At 43.9% G+C, this 17,076-nt stretch overlaps 1 protein-coding gene across 1 annotated transcript; it reads left to right on the forward strand.

Annotated features, from left to right (window-relative positions):
• The first annotated feature begins 7,192 nt into the window (after positions 1-7,192).
• LOC120051678 (neuronal acetylcholine receptor subunit beta-4-like) lies at positions 7,193-16,834 on the forward strand. The gene is made up of 8 exons (XM_038998568.1): positions 7,193-7,234; positions 7,365-7,474; positions 7,634-7,814; positions 13,470-13,631; positions 13,776-13,968; positions 14,393-14,652; positions 15,088-15,216; positions 16,643-16,834. Exons 1-8 carry the CDS (start codon positions 7,208-7,210, stop codon positions 16,832-16,834), a joined length of 1,254 nt encoding a protein of 417 aa, XP_038854496.1. The 5' UTR covers positions 7,193-7,207.
• Positions 16,835-17,076: the final 242 nt, after the last annotated feature.

Consider the following 17,076-nt stretch of genomic DNA (forward strand, 5'->3'; position numbering starts at 1 on the left):
TCTACTTAACTCCAGATGACTGAGATTCTGTCCCAAATGGCACCATTTTATTCCCTACATAGGGCACTACTGTTGACCAGGGCTCATGGGGAGCCCCATAGGGCTCTGGTCTAAAGTAGGGCGCTACTGTTGACCAGGGCTCTGGTCTAAAGTAGTGCACTACGTAGGGAATAGGGTGCCATTTGAGATCAGCCAAAGGCTTGTCCCGTTACTTCTGCACAGAATTGATGGTTAGCATACGATTATAACTTCACTTCACGAATCCATTTTAAAGTAACTTAAGGTCAACTCAGTAGAACATTTTAGCACGTCTCTATAACCCTGCGGACACCCAGATCCTGTCCAGATTACAACCTCCCTAGCCCCCTTTCCTACCACCAGACACGGACATGTCTGTGGATATGTTTTAAGCGTCTTAGTAGGAGTGGCAGATCTAGGATCATTCCTCTTCATAGATAATTATGACTGTTGGACAGGAGGGACCTGATCCTAGATCAGCTCTACTACTCTTGATGTTGGATACTTTACCCTGATTAGAATTTGATAGGGGTTAAGCAATATGATAGGATAGGTGGATATGTTGCCCTATTGCTTACACGTGGCCAATCCTTTCCGATCTAGGGGGTAGGTAGAGGGGGAGCCTGTTTCTGGACAGGGCCCAAATCTCTGGTCAGGGTTTAGGAGCTCAATCACTTTGGGGTAGTCAGTCAGTTGTTGTTCATTCTGTGATGAATAGGTTTGCACGCTTCTCTGTTACTGGACCAGTGTTTTTGATAAAAAAGTTATTTTATCTTCTCTATCTAGACTAATTGTGAATTCATTTTCTGCTCGTCAGCAAATGGTGGACAGATTGTCAAGTTTTGCACCGTTGGCATGCTTTGGTTTGTGTTCATATTTTTTTTTCCATTTCAAAACAAATTTTGACCATGTACAGTAATTTATAAACTTGCATCAAGTTTATGAATAAAGAATTTTAAGATTATTTGTTGGTGATTTGTTTTTGTTTTTAATTTATTTGTTTACTTTCATTTCTTTTGTTTGGGGTGGAGTGTGGGGACAACCATGTCACGTCAATAAACTAGTTTTGGTGTTGGCCGTGCATGTTAAGTAGTTTTGTTTTGTGAAGGGTAGGCTACCAATGCAACAAAACAAAAAAACTAAATCCTTACTGAAATACGTTACGGTGTCACTACACGAGGATAAGCAGCCAATGGCTTCAGTCAGGGTTTGAGATTGGGGTTAGTAGTCAATTACTTAATTTTTTACATTGCTTGTAGTATTCCTTCCCAGTCACAGGGGGGGGGGGGGTGTTTAAAGTTGCACATCTTTTGCTCAAATCACATAAAGTAGCAGCTGACCATATTACAGATTGTACTTTGTAAATTAGGGCTATAGATCATTAGATTAACACGTAGATGCCATTGGGAAACACTGGCATCTATCCCAAATCTTCTTTTGCTCCTTAAACAACATGTACAGTACACCCTTTTGGTTCCCCAGGATTGGGGAAACACTGATATATAGACTAACATCCAGGCACCATAATGAGGTTTGGGGAAGAGAGATGACGAGTCTGCATCTGTTACGGAAATGAAATGGTCAAAAGAGAACAAGGGGATGGATTGTTGTCGGTTCATCGGTTCTGAGTGTTTATAGTTGTCAGATCTATGGGAGATATCAAGCCAACTCGGACTTATGGGAGTCTGATATCAAGCCAACTCGGACTTATGGGAGTCTGATATCAAGCCAACTCGGACTTATGGGAGTCTGATATCAGGCCAACTCGGACTTATGGGAGTCTGATATCAGGCCAACTCGGACTTATGGGAGTCTGATATCAGGCCAACTCGGACTTATGGGAGTCTGATATCAAGCCAACTCATTGTCATGACAAACTGACTTAGATGACAAGAGCACAAACACATCTGGGACCAGGCTATAGGAGTAGACAACAGATCTGGGACCAGGCTATAGGAGGAGACAACAGACCTGGGACCAGGCTATAGAAGGAGACAACAGATCTGGGACCAGGCTATAGAAGGAGACAACAGATCTGGGACCAGGCTATAGAAGGAGACAACAGATCTGGGACCAGGCTATAGAAGGAGACAACACTGGCCACACTGCTGATTTTAATATTTGTTTTATTTTTTAATAAATGTAACCTTTATTTAAGTACGCAAGTCAGTGAAGAACAAGTTGTTATTTATAATGCCGGCCTACACCGGCCAAACCTGGACGACGCTGTGTATGCCGCCCTATGGGACTCCCAATCACGTCCGGTTGTGATACAGCCTGAATACTGCCTGGCCAGGTTGTGACAACAGAAAGGTTATGGTTTAGTCCCCCAAATATCTGGACTTAGAAAGTTTCATTGGAAACTATTCTACTGTATCTTGGTCTATGCCGCTCTGACATTGCTCGCCCAAATATTGAATAATTTTTAATTCCATTCCTTTACTTTAGATTTGTGTGTGTTGTGAAATTGTTAGATATTACTTGTTAGATAATACTGCACTGTTGGAGCTAGAAACACAAGCATTTTGCTACACCTGCAATAAAATCTGCTAAACACGTGTATGTGACAAATAAAACATGATTTGATTTTGAATTTGGGTAAGAGGTTTCATGACACATTGTGTGTTGAATGCATATTATTTAAAATGGTCTATAATCAAATTTGGGTTTTGGTTTGTATAATATTGTATTGTAACTGATTTGTGGGATAAGTCTATGCTGGATGTGGACGTCTGATTTCTCACATTAATATGCAACCCAGAACTGTCAGGTCAGTGAATATGAAACGGCCCCTTGCGGCTAATAGAACCCATATATGTCTTTTAACTGTGTCTGATCACTGATCACAGGATTTTCAGATCTGCGATACAGATTTGGTTTCAGTTATTGTTTAGTATTAACTTTTTAATACATTTTCACCTGAAACTGTAAGTCAATCCTTATTCTTTAGAATTAAAGTTGTTGTAGTCAATTTTGATTTGGTAGATTTTTTTTTTAGTGGTCCATTGAACCTTACAGTACTTCACGGTCCACATCATTTGTGTGGGGATTGCCTGTCTACGCCGTCGCTATGAACAGGACCGTCTGCCTCTGCTTTTGTATTCTGATCCAAGGTAAGTTTACAGATATGTTATTCTATTAACACCTCATAGTTGATGTAGCCTGGTCACAGATCAGTTAACACCTCATAGTTGATGTAGCCTGGTCCCACATCTGTTTACCTCTGTGGTTGTTACCATAGGAGTTGGCAAGACGGCACAAACAGGAACACATCTGGAACCGGGCTAGAATTGATCCACACTGAATAGTGGTTATTGTCTCATGGGAAGTGTCCGTTTGAAATATTATCTTCCCTGTTGGTTTAGGTGCAGACTCAGAGGAGAGGTTGGGATTTTAGATTGTTCTGGGTACGTTAGGGAATATGGATGCAAGCAGCAGAATCAGATTAAAAAAACATAAAAATAACCCTTATGGAACAACGGGGACTGTGAAGCGAGACACGCAGGTCCAGACACGGATACGCACACAAACGCTAGCGCACTACACACACGGACATTGAAATAACATTGTATGGTGGTATACGTTTTGAATCGTAGATATGTAGTAGTGTAATAATGTTATATAATGTACTGTTTTATGTGTAATATAAGTGCCTTAATGTGTTTGCACCCCAGGAAGAGTAGCTGCTGCCTTGGCAGGAACTAATGAGGATTCATAATAAACCCCAGGAAGAGTAGCTGCTGCCTTGGCAGGAACTAATGAGGATCCATGAACCCAGGAAGAATAGCTGCTGCCTTGGCAGGAACTAATGAGGATCCTTAATAAATACAAAACAGATTATTGGTTTATTTATTGGGAATAGGATTCGTTTCCCTGCCTTTGATACTTTCCATAATATATCTTATTCCTATACAGAGCATTCTGAAAGTATTCAGACCCCTTGACTTTTTCCACATTTTGTTACGTTACAGACTTTCCCTCATCAAGCTACACACAATACCCCGTAATGAAAAAGTCAAAATAGGTTTTAAGAAATGTTTGCAAATGTATTCAAAATAAAATACAGAAATACCTTATTTACATAAGAATTCAGTCCTTTTGCTCCGAAACAGGATTGTGCCGAGGCACAGATCTGCGGAAGGTTACCAAAACATTTCTCCAGCATTGAAGGTCCCCAAGAACACAGTGGCCTCCATTATTCTTAAATGGAACCCGATGGTCACTCTGACAGAGTTCCCCTGTAGAGATGGGAGAACCTTCCCAAAGGAGAAACATATTTGCAGCACTCCACCAATCAGGCCTTTATGGCTGAGTGGCCAGACAGAAGCCATTCCTCAGTAAAAGGCACATGATAGCCCGCTTGAAGTTTGCCAAAAGGCACCTAAAGGACTCAGACCATGAGAAACAAGATTCTCTGGTCTGATGAAACCAAGATTGAACTCGTTGTCCTGAATGCCAAGCATCACGTCTGGAGGAAACCTGGCACCATCCCTACAGTGAAGCATGGTGGTGGCAGCATCATGCTGTGGGGATGTTTTTCAGGGGCGGGGAATAGTCTGTATTGAGGGAAAGATGAACGGAGCAAAGTAGAGAGAGATCCTTGATGAAAACTTGCTCCAGAGGGTTCAGGACTTCAGACTGGGGCGAAGGTTCACCTTAAAAACAGGACAACGAATCTGAGAACACAGCCAAGACAATGCAGGAGGGTCTTTGGGACGAGTCTTTGAATGTCCTTGAGTGGCCCAGCCAGAGCCCAGACTTGAAGCCGAACATCTCTGGAGAGACCTGAAAATAGCTCTGCAGCGACGCACACCATCCAACCTGACAGAGTTTGAGAAGATCTGCAGAGAAGAATGGCAGAAACTCCCCAAATACAGGTGTGCCAAGCTTGTAGCGTCATACCCAAGAAAACTCGAGGCTGTAATCGCTGCCAAAGGTGCTTCAACAAAGTACTGAGTAAAGGGTCTGAATACTTATGTAAATGTGGTATTTCCGTTTTAAATTTTTAATACATTTGTAAACATTTCTAAAAAAGTTTTTTTTTGTTGTCATAATTGGGTATGTTTTAAATCCATTTTAGAATAAGGTTGTAACATAACAAAATGTGGAAAAAGTCAAGGGGTCTGAATACTTTCCGAATTCACTGTATCCTCATATTAAAAATAAATGTTTATTTATTTCATCTTTATTTAACCAGGTAGGCCAGTTGAGAACAAGTTCTCATTTACAACTGCGACCTGGCCAAGATAAAGCAAAGCAGTGCAACACAAACAACAACACAGAGGTACACATGGAATAAACAAGCGTACATTCAATAACACAATATAAAAAAGTCTATATACAGTGTGTGCAAATGGCGTGAGGTAGGCAATAAATAGGCCATAGTAGCGAAGTAATTACAATTTAGCAAATTAACACTGGAGTGATAGATGTGCAGATGATGATGTGCAAGTAGAAATACTGGTGTGCAAAAGAGCAGAAAAGTAAATAAAAACAAAATGGGGATGAGGTAGGTAGATTGGGTGGGCTATTTACAGATGGGCTATGTACAGCTGCAGCGATCAGTTAGCTGCTCGGATAACTGATGTTTAAAGTTAGTGAAGGAAATATAAGTCTCCAGCTTCAGCGATTTTTGCAATTCATTCCAGTCATTGGCAGCAGAGAACTGGAAGGAAAGGCGGCCAAAGGAGGTGTTGGCTTTGGGGATGACAAGTAAGATATACCTGCTGGAGCACGTGCTACGGGTGGGTGTTGTTATCGTGACCAGTGAGCTGAGATAAGGCGGAGCTTTACCTAGCAAAGACTTATAGATGACCTGGAGCCAGTGGATCTGGCGACGAATATGTAGCGAGGGCCAGCCGATTAGAGCATACAGGTCGCAGTGGTGGGTGGTATATGGGGCTTTGGTGACAAAACGGATGGCACTGTGATAGACTGCATCCAGTTTGCTGAGTAAAGTGTTGGAGGCTATTTTGAAAATGACATCGCCGAAGTCGAGGATCGGTAGAATAGTCAGTTTTACTAGGGTATGTTTGGCGGCGTGAGTGAAGGAGGCTTTGTTGCGAATTAGAAAGCTGATTCTAGATTACATTTTGGATTGGAGATGTTTAATATGAGTCTGGAAGGAGAGTTTACAGTCTAGCCAGACACCTAGGTATTTGTAGTTGTCCACATATTCTAAGTCAGAACTAATATACTACTATATATAGTATATAGGACGGTAGGTAGCTTAGAGTGTTGGGCCAGTAACCTAAATGTTGCTAGTTCGAATCCCAGAGTCGGCAAGGTGAAAAATAATCTGTCGATCTACCCTTGGGCAAGGCACTTCACCCTAATTTCTCCAGGGTCGCCGTCAATAACGGCTGATCGCTAGCTCTGACCCCACTCTCCGAGGGTGTCACAGGGGGAGTTGGGATATGCAACAAAAAACAGATTTCCAGGTCACACCTCAGACTCGTACAGGTTACCCACTTGTATATGCAATGAAACATATTTGACCTATATCTTTACACCTCACCTTTTCACAGGGCATCTATTGTACATTACAACACATTCTGTCAATTCAGAAAGTAAACTGACACTCCAATTCAGAAAGTAAACTGACACTCCAATTCAGAAAGTAAACTGACACTCCAATTCAGAAAGTAAACTTGACACTCCAATTCAGAAAGTAAACTTGACACTCCAATTCAGAAAGTAAACTGACACTCCAATTCAGAAAGTAAACTGACACTCCAATTCAGAAAGTAAACTTGACACTCCAATTCAGAAAGTAAACTTGACACTCCAATTCAGAAAGTAAACTGACACTCTTCCTCATTGCTTTCTGAATGCTGTGTTTATTTCCAGTTGGTCTCTGTGCGGAGTCCGAGGAGAGGCTGCTGAAGTGGCTACTGAGTAGAGAGCGCTACAACAAGCTGATACGACCGGCCAGTAACCGGTTTGAACCGGTTACCATCAAACTGCAGGTCTCCCTGGCACAACTGATCAGTGTGGTGGGTTTATTGGATTGGATTCTATTGCACTTTACTGTTTTGTTTTGTAATTCTATTGTATCAGTGTGGTGACCGTTCAGTTCTTTTATTTTCATTTGAGTTTATATAGAAATTACGAAACTTAATGGAATTCATAAAAGTTTGATACATATTTAACAATATGTCTTCTTTTGTAGCATGACAGGGAACAAATTATGATCACCAATGTCTGGCTAACACAGGTGAGAAGAACGATCATCTGTCCAGAATACATACAGTATGTAGTGTGGGTGTCATTATTGAACACCACATTATGGTGAAGGTGAGAGATTTACCTCTTGCTACTACTAATAACCATCCTTCTCGCCGTAGAACTGGGTTGATTACAGGCTGTCATGGGAGCCCTCAGACTTTGACGGGATTGACAAGCTCCGCATTCCCTCCCGTCATATATGGCTCCCAGATATTGTACTGTACAACAAGTTAGTATCAAACCCTCCGGGGAAAAGCATGTGCTTTAAAAATGATTGTGTAGTCAATTGTATGATGCTGCTGGGAATTCACAGACAAAGTCAAAAATATTCAACGCTGTTATTCTGAGAGCCTAAAATCTCACTGACGAGTCCTCCCGCCAACTGTAGCGCTGACGGTATCTATGAGGTGACGGTCTTCACCAACGCCATCGTCCTGTCCAACGGCAGCATCTTCTGGCTCCCTCCAGCTATCTATAAGAGTGCCTGCAAGATCGAGGTCAAACACTTCCCCTTCGACCAACAGAACTGCACTCTGAAATTCCGCTCGTGGACCTATGACCACACTGAGGTAATACATGGAAATATATTGTGCTTTATCCCTGATAATGTGGTCCTCTGTAGCTCAGTTGGTAGAGCATAGCGCTTGCAACGCCTGGATATTGGGTTTGATTCCTGGGACCACTCGTACTTAAAATTATACAAATATTAGCTAAATTGAATATGTCCGGATTTCTCTATTGAGGCGTAGAAATGGTATATCATGCACTGTGGTTGGAAGAAACATGGGAAAGTTATGCTGCTTTTAAAGGTGATACACTTGTAGAAGAAAATGCCCATTGAAAGGTTTTGCTGAGATTTTTACCCTTCCTAGAGAGCTCTTCTTTGATTACACACACACACAAATCAAATCAAATTGTATTTGTCACATGCGCCGAATACAGTGAAATGAGTAACGGAGTACTTGAACGGACGTCAAAGTTCAATCTTTAACCAGAGATCCCATTTTTTTCAAATACTGTACAACTATTTGGAGGAATGTGCATTGTGGCTGCCCGAATTGGCAAGTGAAATTGTGTATTGAAGGCAACGTTCATTTGTGCATGTAGGGCACACAAAAAACACTATGTTGTACTGTTTCCGCCTGCTAAATGGTTAGCAGGGTGAAAAGGCCGTGGCTCGGCTGGCTGAGGTCCTTGATGATCTTCTTGGTCTTCCTGTGACACCGGGTGCTGTAGATGTCCTGGAGGGCAGGTAGTATGTCCCCGGTGATGCGTTGGGCAGACCGCACCACCATCTGGACAGCCCTGCGGTTGCGGGCGGTGCAGTTGCTGTACCAGGCGGTGATACAGCCTGACAGAAGGCTCTCGATGGTGCATTTGCAGAAGTTCGTGAGGGTTTTAAGGGCCAAGTCAAATTTCTTCAGGCTCCTGATGTTGCACCTTCTTCACCACGGTGTCATGTGGAGGGACCATTTCAGGTCCTCAGTGATGTGCATGCAGAGGAACTTTAAGCTTTTTACCCTCTACACTGCGGCCTCGTTGATGTGGATTGGGTCGTGCTCTTTCTCCTGTAGTCCAAGACCAGCTAGTTAGTTTTGTTGACAATAAGGGAGAGGTTATTTTCCTGGCGCCACTCTGCCAGGGCTCGCACCTCCTCCATGTAGGCTATCTCGACGTTGATGATAATCAGGTCTACCACTAGGGTTACTCTGTGTACTCGAACGGACGTCAAAGTTCGATCTTTAACCAGAGATCACATTTTCTTTCAAAATACTGTAAAACTATTTGGAGGAATGTGCATTGTGGCTGCCTGAATGGGAAAGTAACATTTTGTATTGAAGACAACGTTCATTTGCTTTTTACATGTGCATTTGTGGGGCACGCACACAAAAAATACTAAGCCAAGCAGCACACCACCCTAAATTCCCTTTGCCCTCTGTCTCATTCACTCAATTGCGTTCCGACTGCTCCCTCCACACATGCCTGCTGAGTGCGTACACAAGCTCCACTTAGGCCTACAGAAATAAATGCCTATAAAAATATATCTAACTGATGGGATACACAAGCTACATTCCTCGCCAAATGACGACAGTTTTATTACAGATTACTAATGGATATAACGGTTGATTGAAGTAGGAAAATATGTGTTCCAACAACGAGCTGCAGTTCTGGAATAATTGCGTCCCGTCTATTTTCCGCTTAAGCTACTTTGCGAACTGCTAGTGCCATTTAGAGTTGTTAAACCTAGGCTATAACCCCCTAAACATAGACAAGTTCCACACTGAAAATATGCCAAAACATGATTTATTTATCTAGGCAAGTCAGTTAAGAACAAATTCTTATTTTCAATGACGGCCTAGGAACAGCCTTGTTCAGGGGCAGGAGGTCCTTGATGATCTTCTTGGTCTTCCTGTGAAACTGGGTGCTGTAGATGTCCTGGAGGGCAGAACGACAGATTTTTTACCATGTCAGTGTAACAGTATAACTTTAGTACCGTCCCCTCGCCCCGACACGGGCGCGAACCAGGGACCCTCTGCACACATCAACAACAGTCACCCACGAAGCGTCGTTACCCATCGCTCCACAAAAGCCGCGGCCCTTGCAGAGCAAGGTGCAACACTACTTCTAGGTTTCAGAGCAAGTGACGTAACTGATTGAAACGCTAGTAGCGCGTACCCGCTAACTAGCTAGCCATTTCACATCCGTTACACTCACCCCCCTTTCAACCTCCTCCTTTTCCGCAGCAACCAGTGATCCGGGTCAACAGCATCAATGTAACAGTATAACTTTACGTCGTCCCCTCGCCCCGACACGGGCGCGAACCAGGGACCCTCTGCACACATCAACAACAGTCACCCACGAAGCGTCGTTACCCATCGCTCCACAAAAGCCGCGGCCCTTGCAGAGCAAGGTGCAACACTACTTCTAGGTTTCAGAGCAAGTGACGTAACTGATTGAAACGCTAGTAGCGTGTACCCGCTAACTAGCTAGCCATTTCACATCCGTTACATCAGCTCGGCGATTCGATCTTGCAACCTTTCGGTTACTAGTCCAACGCTCTAACCACTAGGCTACCTGCCGCCCCAGTTTGATAAAGACAAAGAGCCTATTTTCATCAGAATCATTAAGCATATGTCTACTCTTTAAACAGATGTTGTGGCCGTAATTCATCACCATGCAGTGTTCAATGTGGAATTGTTCATCCATTTTGAAAATTCCAAGGAACAGGCAGAATAAACTCAACTGAACATCTGTATATCAAAGAGAAGACGGATTGTTTTTGGTTCGTAACCCTGAAGAAATTCTTTAAACTCGACAAATTGAGGCCTCGTTTTAAAATGATCTCTCTTTGACAATAACTGTTCGAGGCATCACTTCGCACGGGCAACTTTGTCTGCTAAATTAACAAAACAAGGCTATGCCAAACTTGATGATTGAGTTGGAAATGTGCATAGCCACGCAGTCATGGATGAACAGGGAGTTCAGGAGGGGGCTGAGCACGCATCCCCTTTGGGGGCCCCCTGTGTTGAGGATCAGCATGGCAGAAGTGTTGTTGTCTACCTTCACCACCTGGGGTTAGCCTGTCAGGAAGTCGAGGTCCCAGTGCACAGGGAGGGGTTCAGACCCAGGGCCCTGAGATTAGTGATGAACTTGGAGGGTACTATGGTGTTGAAGGCTGAGCTGTAGGCAATGAACAGCATTCTTACATACGTATTGCTCTTGTCCAGGTGGGATAGGGCAGTGTGCAGTGGCGATTGCATCGTCCGTGGATCTGTTGGGGTGGTATGCAAGTTGTAGTGGGTCTAGGGTGTCGGGTAAGGTAGAGGTGATGTTGCCTCTCAAAGCACTTCATGACAACAGAAGTGAGTGAGTTCTACAGAAGTGAGTTCTACGGGGCAATAGTCATTTAGTTCAGTTACCTTTGCTTTCTTGGGTACAGGTGGACATCTTGAAGCAAGTGTGGACAACAGACTGGGATAGAGAGCAATTGAATATGTCCTTAAATACTCTAGCCAACTGGTCTGCACAAGCTCTGAGGACGCGGCTTGCCGTCTGGGCCACAGTCTTGCCACGGAGATCGGGAGTACACAGTCTTCGTGAGCGACGGGGGCCCACGTCGGCAGCTCAGTGTTTTCCTCGACGTGGGCGAAGAAGGTGATTAGCTTGTCCGGGAGTGAGTCATCAGTGTCCGCAACATGGCTGGCTTTCCCTTTCTAATCCATGATTGTCTGGAGGCCCAGCCACATGCGTCTCGTGTCTGAGCCGTTGAATTGCGACTCCACTTTGTCCCTGTACTGTTGTTTTGCCTATTTGATTGCCTTACGGAGGGCATAGCTGGTCTGTTTGTACACATCCATGTTTTCCAGTCACCTTGTGGTGGTTTGCTCTTTTTTAGTTTTGTGCGAACGCTGCCATCTATTCACATTTTATGGTTTGGATAAGTTCTAATCATCACAGTAGGGAACAACATCCTCTATGTACTTCCTGATGAACCCAGTCACCGAGTCAGTGTTTACGTCGATACTATTCCCAGCGGCGACCCGGAACATTTGCCGGTTCGAGTGATCAAAATAACCCTCAACCATAGATTCCGATTGGTCAGACCAATGTCGAACAGTCCTTAACACAGGTGCTTCCTGTTTAAGTTTCTGCCTATAGGCGGGGAGGAGCGGGATGGAGGTGTGATCTTATTTGACAAAGGTGAGATCTGGGGATGGCCTTGTAAAGTAACAATGGTTAAGTGTGTCATCTCCACGTGTAGCACAGGAGATGTGATGGTAGAATTTCATGAGCGTTTTCCTCAGATTTCCTTTAATAAAGTCCCCAGCAACAATAAATGCGGCCTCAGGATATGTGGTTTCCAGTTTGCGCAAAGTCCAGTATAGTTCCTTGAGAGCTGTCGGGTTGAGGGGAAATATACACGCCAGTGACAATAACCAAGGCAAATTCTCTCAGGAGGTAATACGGTCAGCATTTGATGGTGAGGTATTCCAGATCGGGGAACAAAAGGGCTTGAGTTCCTATAAGTTACCACAATCACGCCAAGCATTGTTAATCATTTGACATATACCCCTCCACCTTTGTTTTTCCGGGAGAGTTATTTCTTCCTGTCTGTGCAATGAACAGAGAACCCCACTGGCTGTATGGACGGGGACAATATATCCGGAGAGAGCCATGATTCTGTAAAACAGAGGATGTTACAGCCCCTTATGTCTCTTTGAAAGGAGATCCTCGCCCTGAGCTCGTCTACTTTATTGTCCAGGGACTGAACGTTAGCGAGTAATATACTCTGAAGTGGTGGATGGTTTGCTCGCCTCCTGCACTTGAATAGAACCAAACTTCTCCTCCGGCGTCAACGTTTTAGTGGAGCACCCGGGATGAATAGAGCTGCCTCGGAAAGCCCAAACAAAGGATCCAGGTCAGGGAAGTCGAATTTCTGGTGAGGGCCGATCTAATGTCCAAATGTTCTTTTCGGTTGTAGGAAAGAATACTAGAAATGTTCCACTGTAAGAAATAACACACAAATAAGCAAAATACTGGAAAGCTGGCTTGGAGCTAGAAACAGAGCGAATGTGTCTGTTGGCGCCATCTTGTACAGCGCCAACATGTAAACACATGCGAGTAAGCATGGCAATGTCCTCCAGAGTCTCTCTACTTATCCCAGCTAAATCCAGGGAAGCAATGTTTTTGAGAGCTGTAGCAACACTTTGCAGTTGTCCAAAGCTATAACTTTACCCCAAATCTGTGGTAGCAAAGATGATCTATGTACTGACCGGCGAAGCTCCCATTGTGTTATAGACGGAAGCCTGTGACATGACAAACCAATCAGGACTCCTATCTTGGCATGTCCAACCATTCTATTATCTCAGCCAATCACGACTAAACAGGAAGGATCCTTTACTTCTCCTTGTATAGCTCAATGCTTTCTCTTTGGCTGAACTAGTCTCATCAGTTTATTTATTCATATTTACAGATCCCATACAAGTTTATAATTAAGGCGTATTAAATGTTCACATGTTCAAGAAGGCATTTCTGCCCCAAATTTTTTATAAGAATAGCTTTTTCAGACGGCCCTACTGTGAAGTAGGAACTATAGTCAAATGCCTTAGTTCCTGTAACCGGTTACGTGTGTGTATTGTTTCAGACATATTTTACGTCTGAAACAATATGTATTTTAATTGTCAATGTATTTTAATTGTCAAATCTAAATCCAATCAAAACAGGTGGATCTGGTCCTCAGGACAGGTGTTGCCAGTATGGACGACTTCACGTCCAGTGGAGAGTGGGACATCTTGGCTTTACCCGGGAGACGTACTTTCTCCGGCTCAGAGCCCATCTACGTGGATGTGACCTATGACTTCCTGATCAAAAGGAATGAATATATAGTGCCACTTTGGAAATGCTTGTTTTCATTCATGCATTCATGTGTCATCATCTGGAATCATACGCTACACATCTTGTTGAGGTATTATTTGTACCTCAGATAAGATTCAATTAAACTCTGCTCAATTCAATTTATTTCCAGGAAGCCGTTGTTCTACACCATAAATCTGATTATCCCCTGTGTCCTCATCACCTCTCTGGCTGTGTTGGTCTTCTACCTGCCCTCTGACTGTGGAGAGAAGATCAGTCTGTGTGTCTCTGTACTGTTGGCCCTCACTGTGTTCCTGTTACTGATATCTAAGATCGTACCGCCGACCTCGCTGGACGTGCCTCTGATCGGTAAGCTCTGTGCCAGGGCCAGTATTAACCAAGGGTACTGGTCTAGTAGGAATGCTGATCTGGAATCAGTTTGACCTTTTTTTTAGATCCTAATGAATAAGATTATATTGCCAGTGGGGACCTGATCCTAGATCAGCACTTCTGCTTTGTGCACACAGGTCTTGATATTCACCATGGTGCTGGTGACTTCCTCCATCACCATTATGTGATGGCTCATACATAAGCTTAGTGTTAAGTAGGGCTGCAAAAATAGTATATATATTTTTTATCCTACATATCTGAAAAAATATTATTTGACTTTTGAATGTACAGTGTAAATTAAAAGAAAGGTCAAGTTCAACATTTTTATTAGGAAAAACAACATTGCATAATGCCATTTTTAAATGAGATGCTTCTTCACACTCCTCTCTCTCTGATCTGCTAGGTAAATACCTGATGTTCACCATGGTTCTCGTAACCTTCTCCATCGTCACCAGTGTGTGTGTTCTAAACGTCCATCACCGTTCCCCCAGTACACACACCATGGCCCCCTGGGTTAAAGTTCTGTTCCTGGTCTGGCTGCCTGCCCTGCTGTGCATAAGGCACCCCCAGAACAACTCAGCCAGACAGCGGCTCCGTCAGAGGAGGCAGCAGTCGCTCCAGAAGACCAAGGAGGCTAGCCCAGGGATGGATAAACCTGAGTGGGTTGGACCTGACCTTGGCATGGCCTCCTCTCCATCCTCATCTCCATTCCTCCTATCTACTGGGCCCTTCTACCTCAGAAAAAGTTAATTCTACTATTTCTATCATGTACCATTATTTGTATTTCATTTTTTTCATTTTATTGTGGTCAGGTGATCACCAGAAGATGTAATCAACAGATTATGAATTTACGGTAATGTATGTACATTTTCAAGAAAATGTATCAAATAAACCTGTAACTGATGGTTCCCTTGACATGTAAAGAAAATGTATAATTTATTCATTTAATTAATTAATTCATTCATTCAGGAGTGTGAGGACACGAGGGGTTTCTTACATGTAAAGAAAATGTATAATTAATTAATTTATTCATTCATTCATTAATTCATTCATTCATTCAGGAGTGTGAGGACACCAGAGGGGTTTCTGCCCACGGAGCAACTGTCTGGTCGGCCATGGTGTGGCAGGTCCAGCTCTGACATCAGTCACAGTCCTGACCTACAGGAAGCTGTCGACGGGGTGCGATACGTCGCTGACTACATGATTAGAGACGACGACAACAAGACTGTGAGTCAATCTGGTCTTATTTGAATTGTTGTTTTTGTTTGCTGCAAAAATTGGTTTATCGTATCTACCACATCAGAAATGCAGAAAATCAGAACACAATAAGATGTGATGGTCAGAATGTAAAAAAAAAGTAAGAGAGATCGCAGGTTGGAAAAGCTACTTTTCTGTCCAACATAAAAACTGAAATCTGTCTGGAAGGACCATTTTTCTTCTGTCCAGCTGGAGATTGACCTTCAAAGCTCTTCAAGCCCAGTCTTTTGTTTTATGTGTGTATGTGTCGTAATGTTTTTGGACCCCAGGAAAGAGTAGCTGCTGCCTTGGCAACGCCTAATGGGGATCCATAATAAACCCCAGGAAGAGTAGCTGCTGCCTTGGCAACGCCTAATGGGGATCCATAATAAACCCCAGGAAAGAGTAGCTGCTGCCTTGGCAACGCCTAATGGGGATCCATAATAAATACAAAATACCTGTGGGCGGAGCTACACCTCTGATATTAAACTTTATTCTGCAGCATTTTGTACAGTTGATCATTCTCTCTCTTTTTTCACGTGTTCTGCAATGGGTGGATATGTGAATGGGTGGATGTGTGAGTGGATGTGTGAATGGATGTGGGTGGGTGTGTGAGTGGATGTGTGAATGGATGTGGGTGGGTGGATGGATGGATGTGTGGGTGGATGAGTGGGTGGATGGATGTGGGTGTGTGAATGGATGTGGGTGGGTGGATGGATGGATGGATGTGTGAGTGGATGTGTGAGTGGGTGTGTGAGGGGATGTGGGTGGATGGAAGTGGATGTGGATGGATGGATGGATGTGGATGGATGTGGATGAGTGGGTGGGTGGGTGGATGGATGGATGTGTGGGTGGATGGATGTGTGGGTGGATGGATGGATGGATGGATGTGGGTGTGTGAGTGGATGTGTGGGTGGATGGATGGGTGGATGGATGTGGGTGTGTGAGTGGATGTGTGAGTGGATGTGTGAGTGGATGTGTGGGTGGATGGATGGGTGGATGGATGGATGGGTGGATGGATGTGTGGGTGTGTGGATGGATGGATGTGTGGGTGGATGGATGTGTGGGTGGATGGATGGATGGGTGGATGGATGGATGTGTGGGTGGATGGATGTGTGGGTGGATGGATGGATGTGTGGATGGATGGATGTGTGGGTGGATGGATGGATGGATGGATGGGTGGATGGATGGATGGATGGATGTGGGTGTGTGAGTGGATGAGTGGGTGGATGGATGGATGGATGTGTGGGTGGATGAATGGATGTGGGTGAGTGGGTGGGTGGATGGATGTGGGTGAGTGTGTGGGTGGATGGATGGATGGATGGATGTGTGGGTGATCATGCTGCTTTACTCCCCCAGACATTTGAGTCTCTTCTCTAGACCGTTCTCTCTCCTTTTCTGACCCTGTGTTCACCAGGTGATTGAAGACTGGAAGTACGTGGCGATGGTATTGGATCGGATGTTCCTGTGGATTTTTGCAGTAGGCTGTATAGCCGGTACTCTTGGGATCTTCCTCCAACCTTTCTTCCAGCAACAGACCATCCCCATCCGGAATCTCAGCAGCCCCACGTCACCAAGGGACATCATCTTGAAGGATTCCATTGTTTAAAAAAAATATTATCCATGTAAACAGATAATGTCTAGCTTTAAAAGCGGACCGCATGAAATGATCTGAAGGACTTTACTGTAAACTGGCTAATGCCATTACTATTTCTTAGCTACAATTTATTACAATGATGATGAAATGGATGATCTGGGATTCCTGCCGTCATTATATGGGGGGAGTCGATAGCTCAAGGAAGAGTTGTTTGTGTTGGATAGAGCAGTGTCTGACTGCTGTAGGCTGAGGAA

This window comes from Salvelinus namaycush, chromosome 8 (assembly GCF_016432855.1).
Source record: "Salvelinus namaycush isolate Seneca chromosome 8, SaNama_1.0, whole genome shotgun sequence".
Lineage (NCBI taxonomy): Eukaryota > Metazoa > Chordata > Actinopteri > Salmoniformes > Salmonidae > Salvelinus > Salvelinus namaycush.

Bases quoted from the DNA above. Each gene is read 5' to 3' on its own strand.
- LOC120051678 (XM_038998568.1), top strand. From the start codon at position 7,208: ATGATCACCAATGTCTGGCTAACACAG. The intron at 7,475-7,633 runs GTTAGTATCAAA...CGCCAACTGTAG, and splicing joins GATATTGTACTGTACAACAA to CGCTGACGGTATCTATGAGG. The intron at 15,217-16,642 runs GTGAGTCAATCT...TGTGTTCACCAG, and splicing joins GAGACGACGACAACAAGACT to GTGATTGAAGACTGGAAGTA.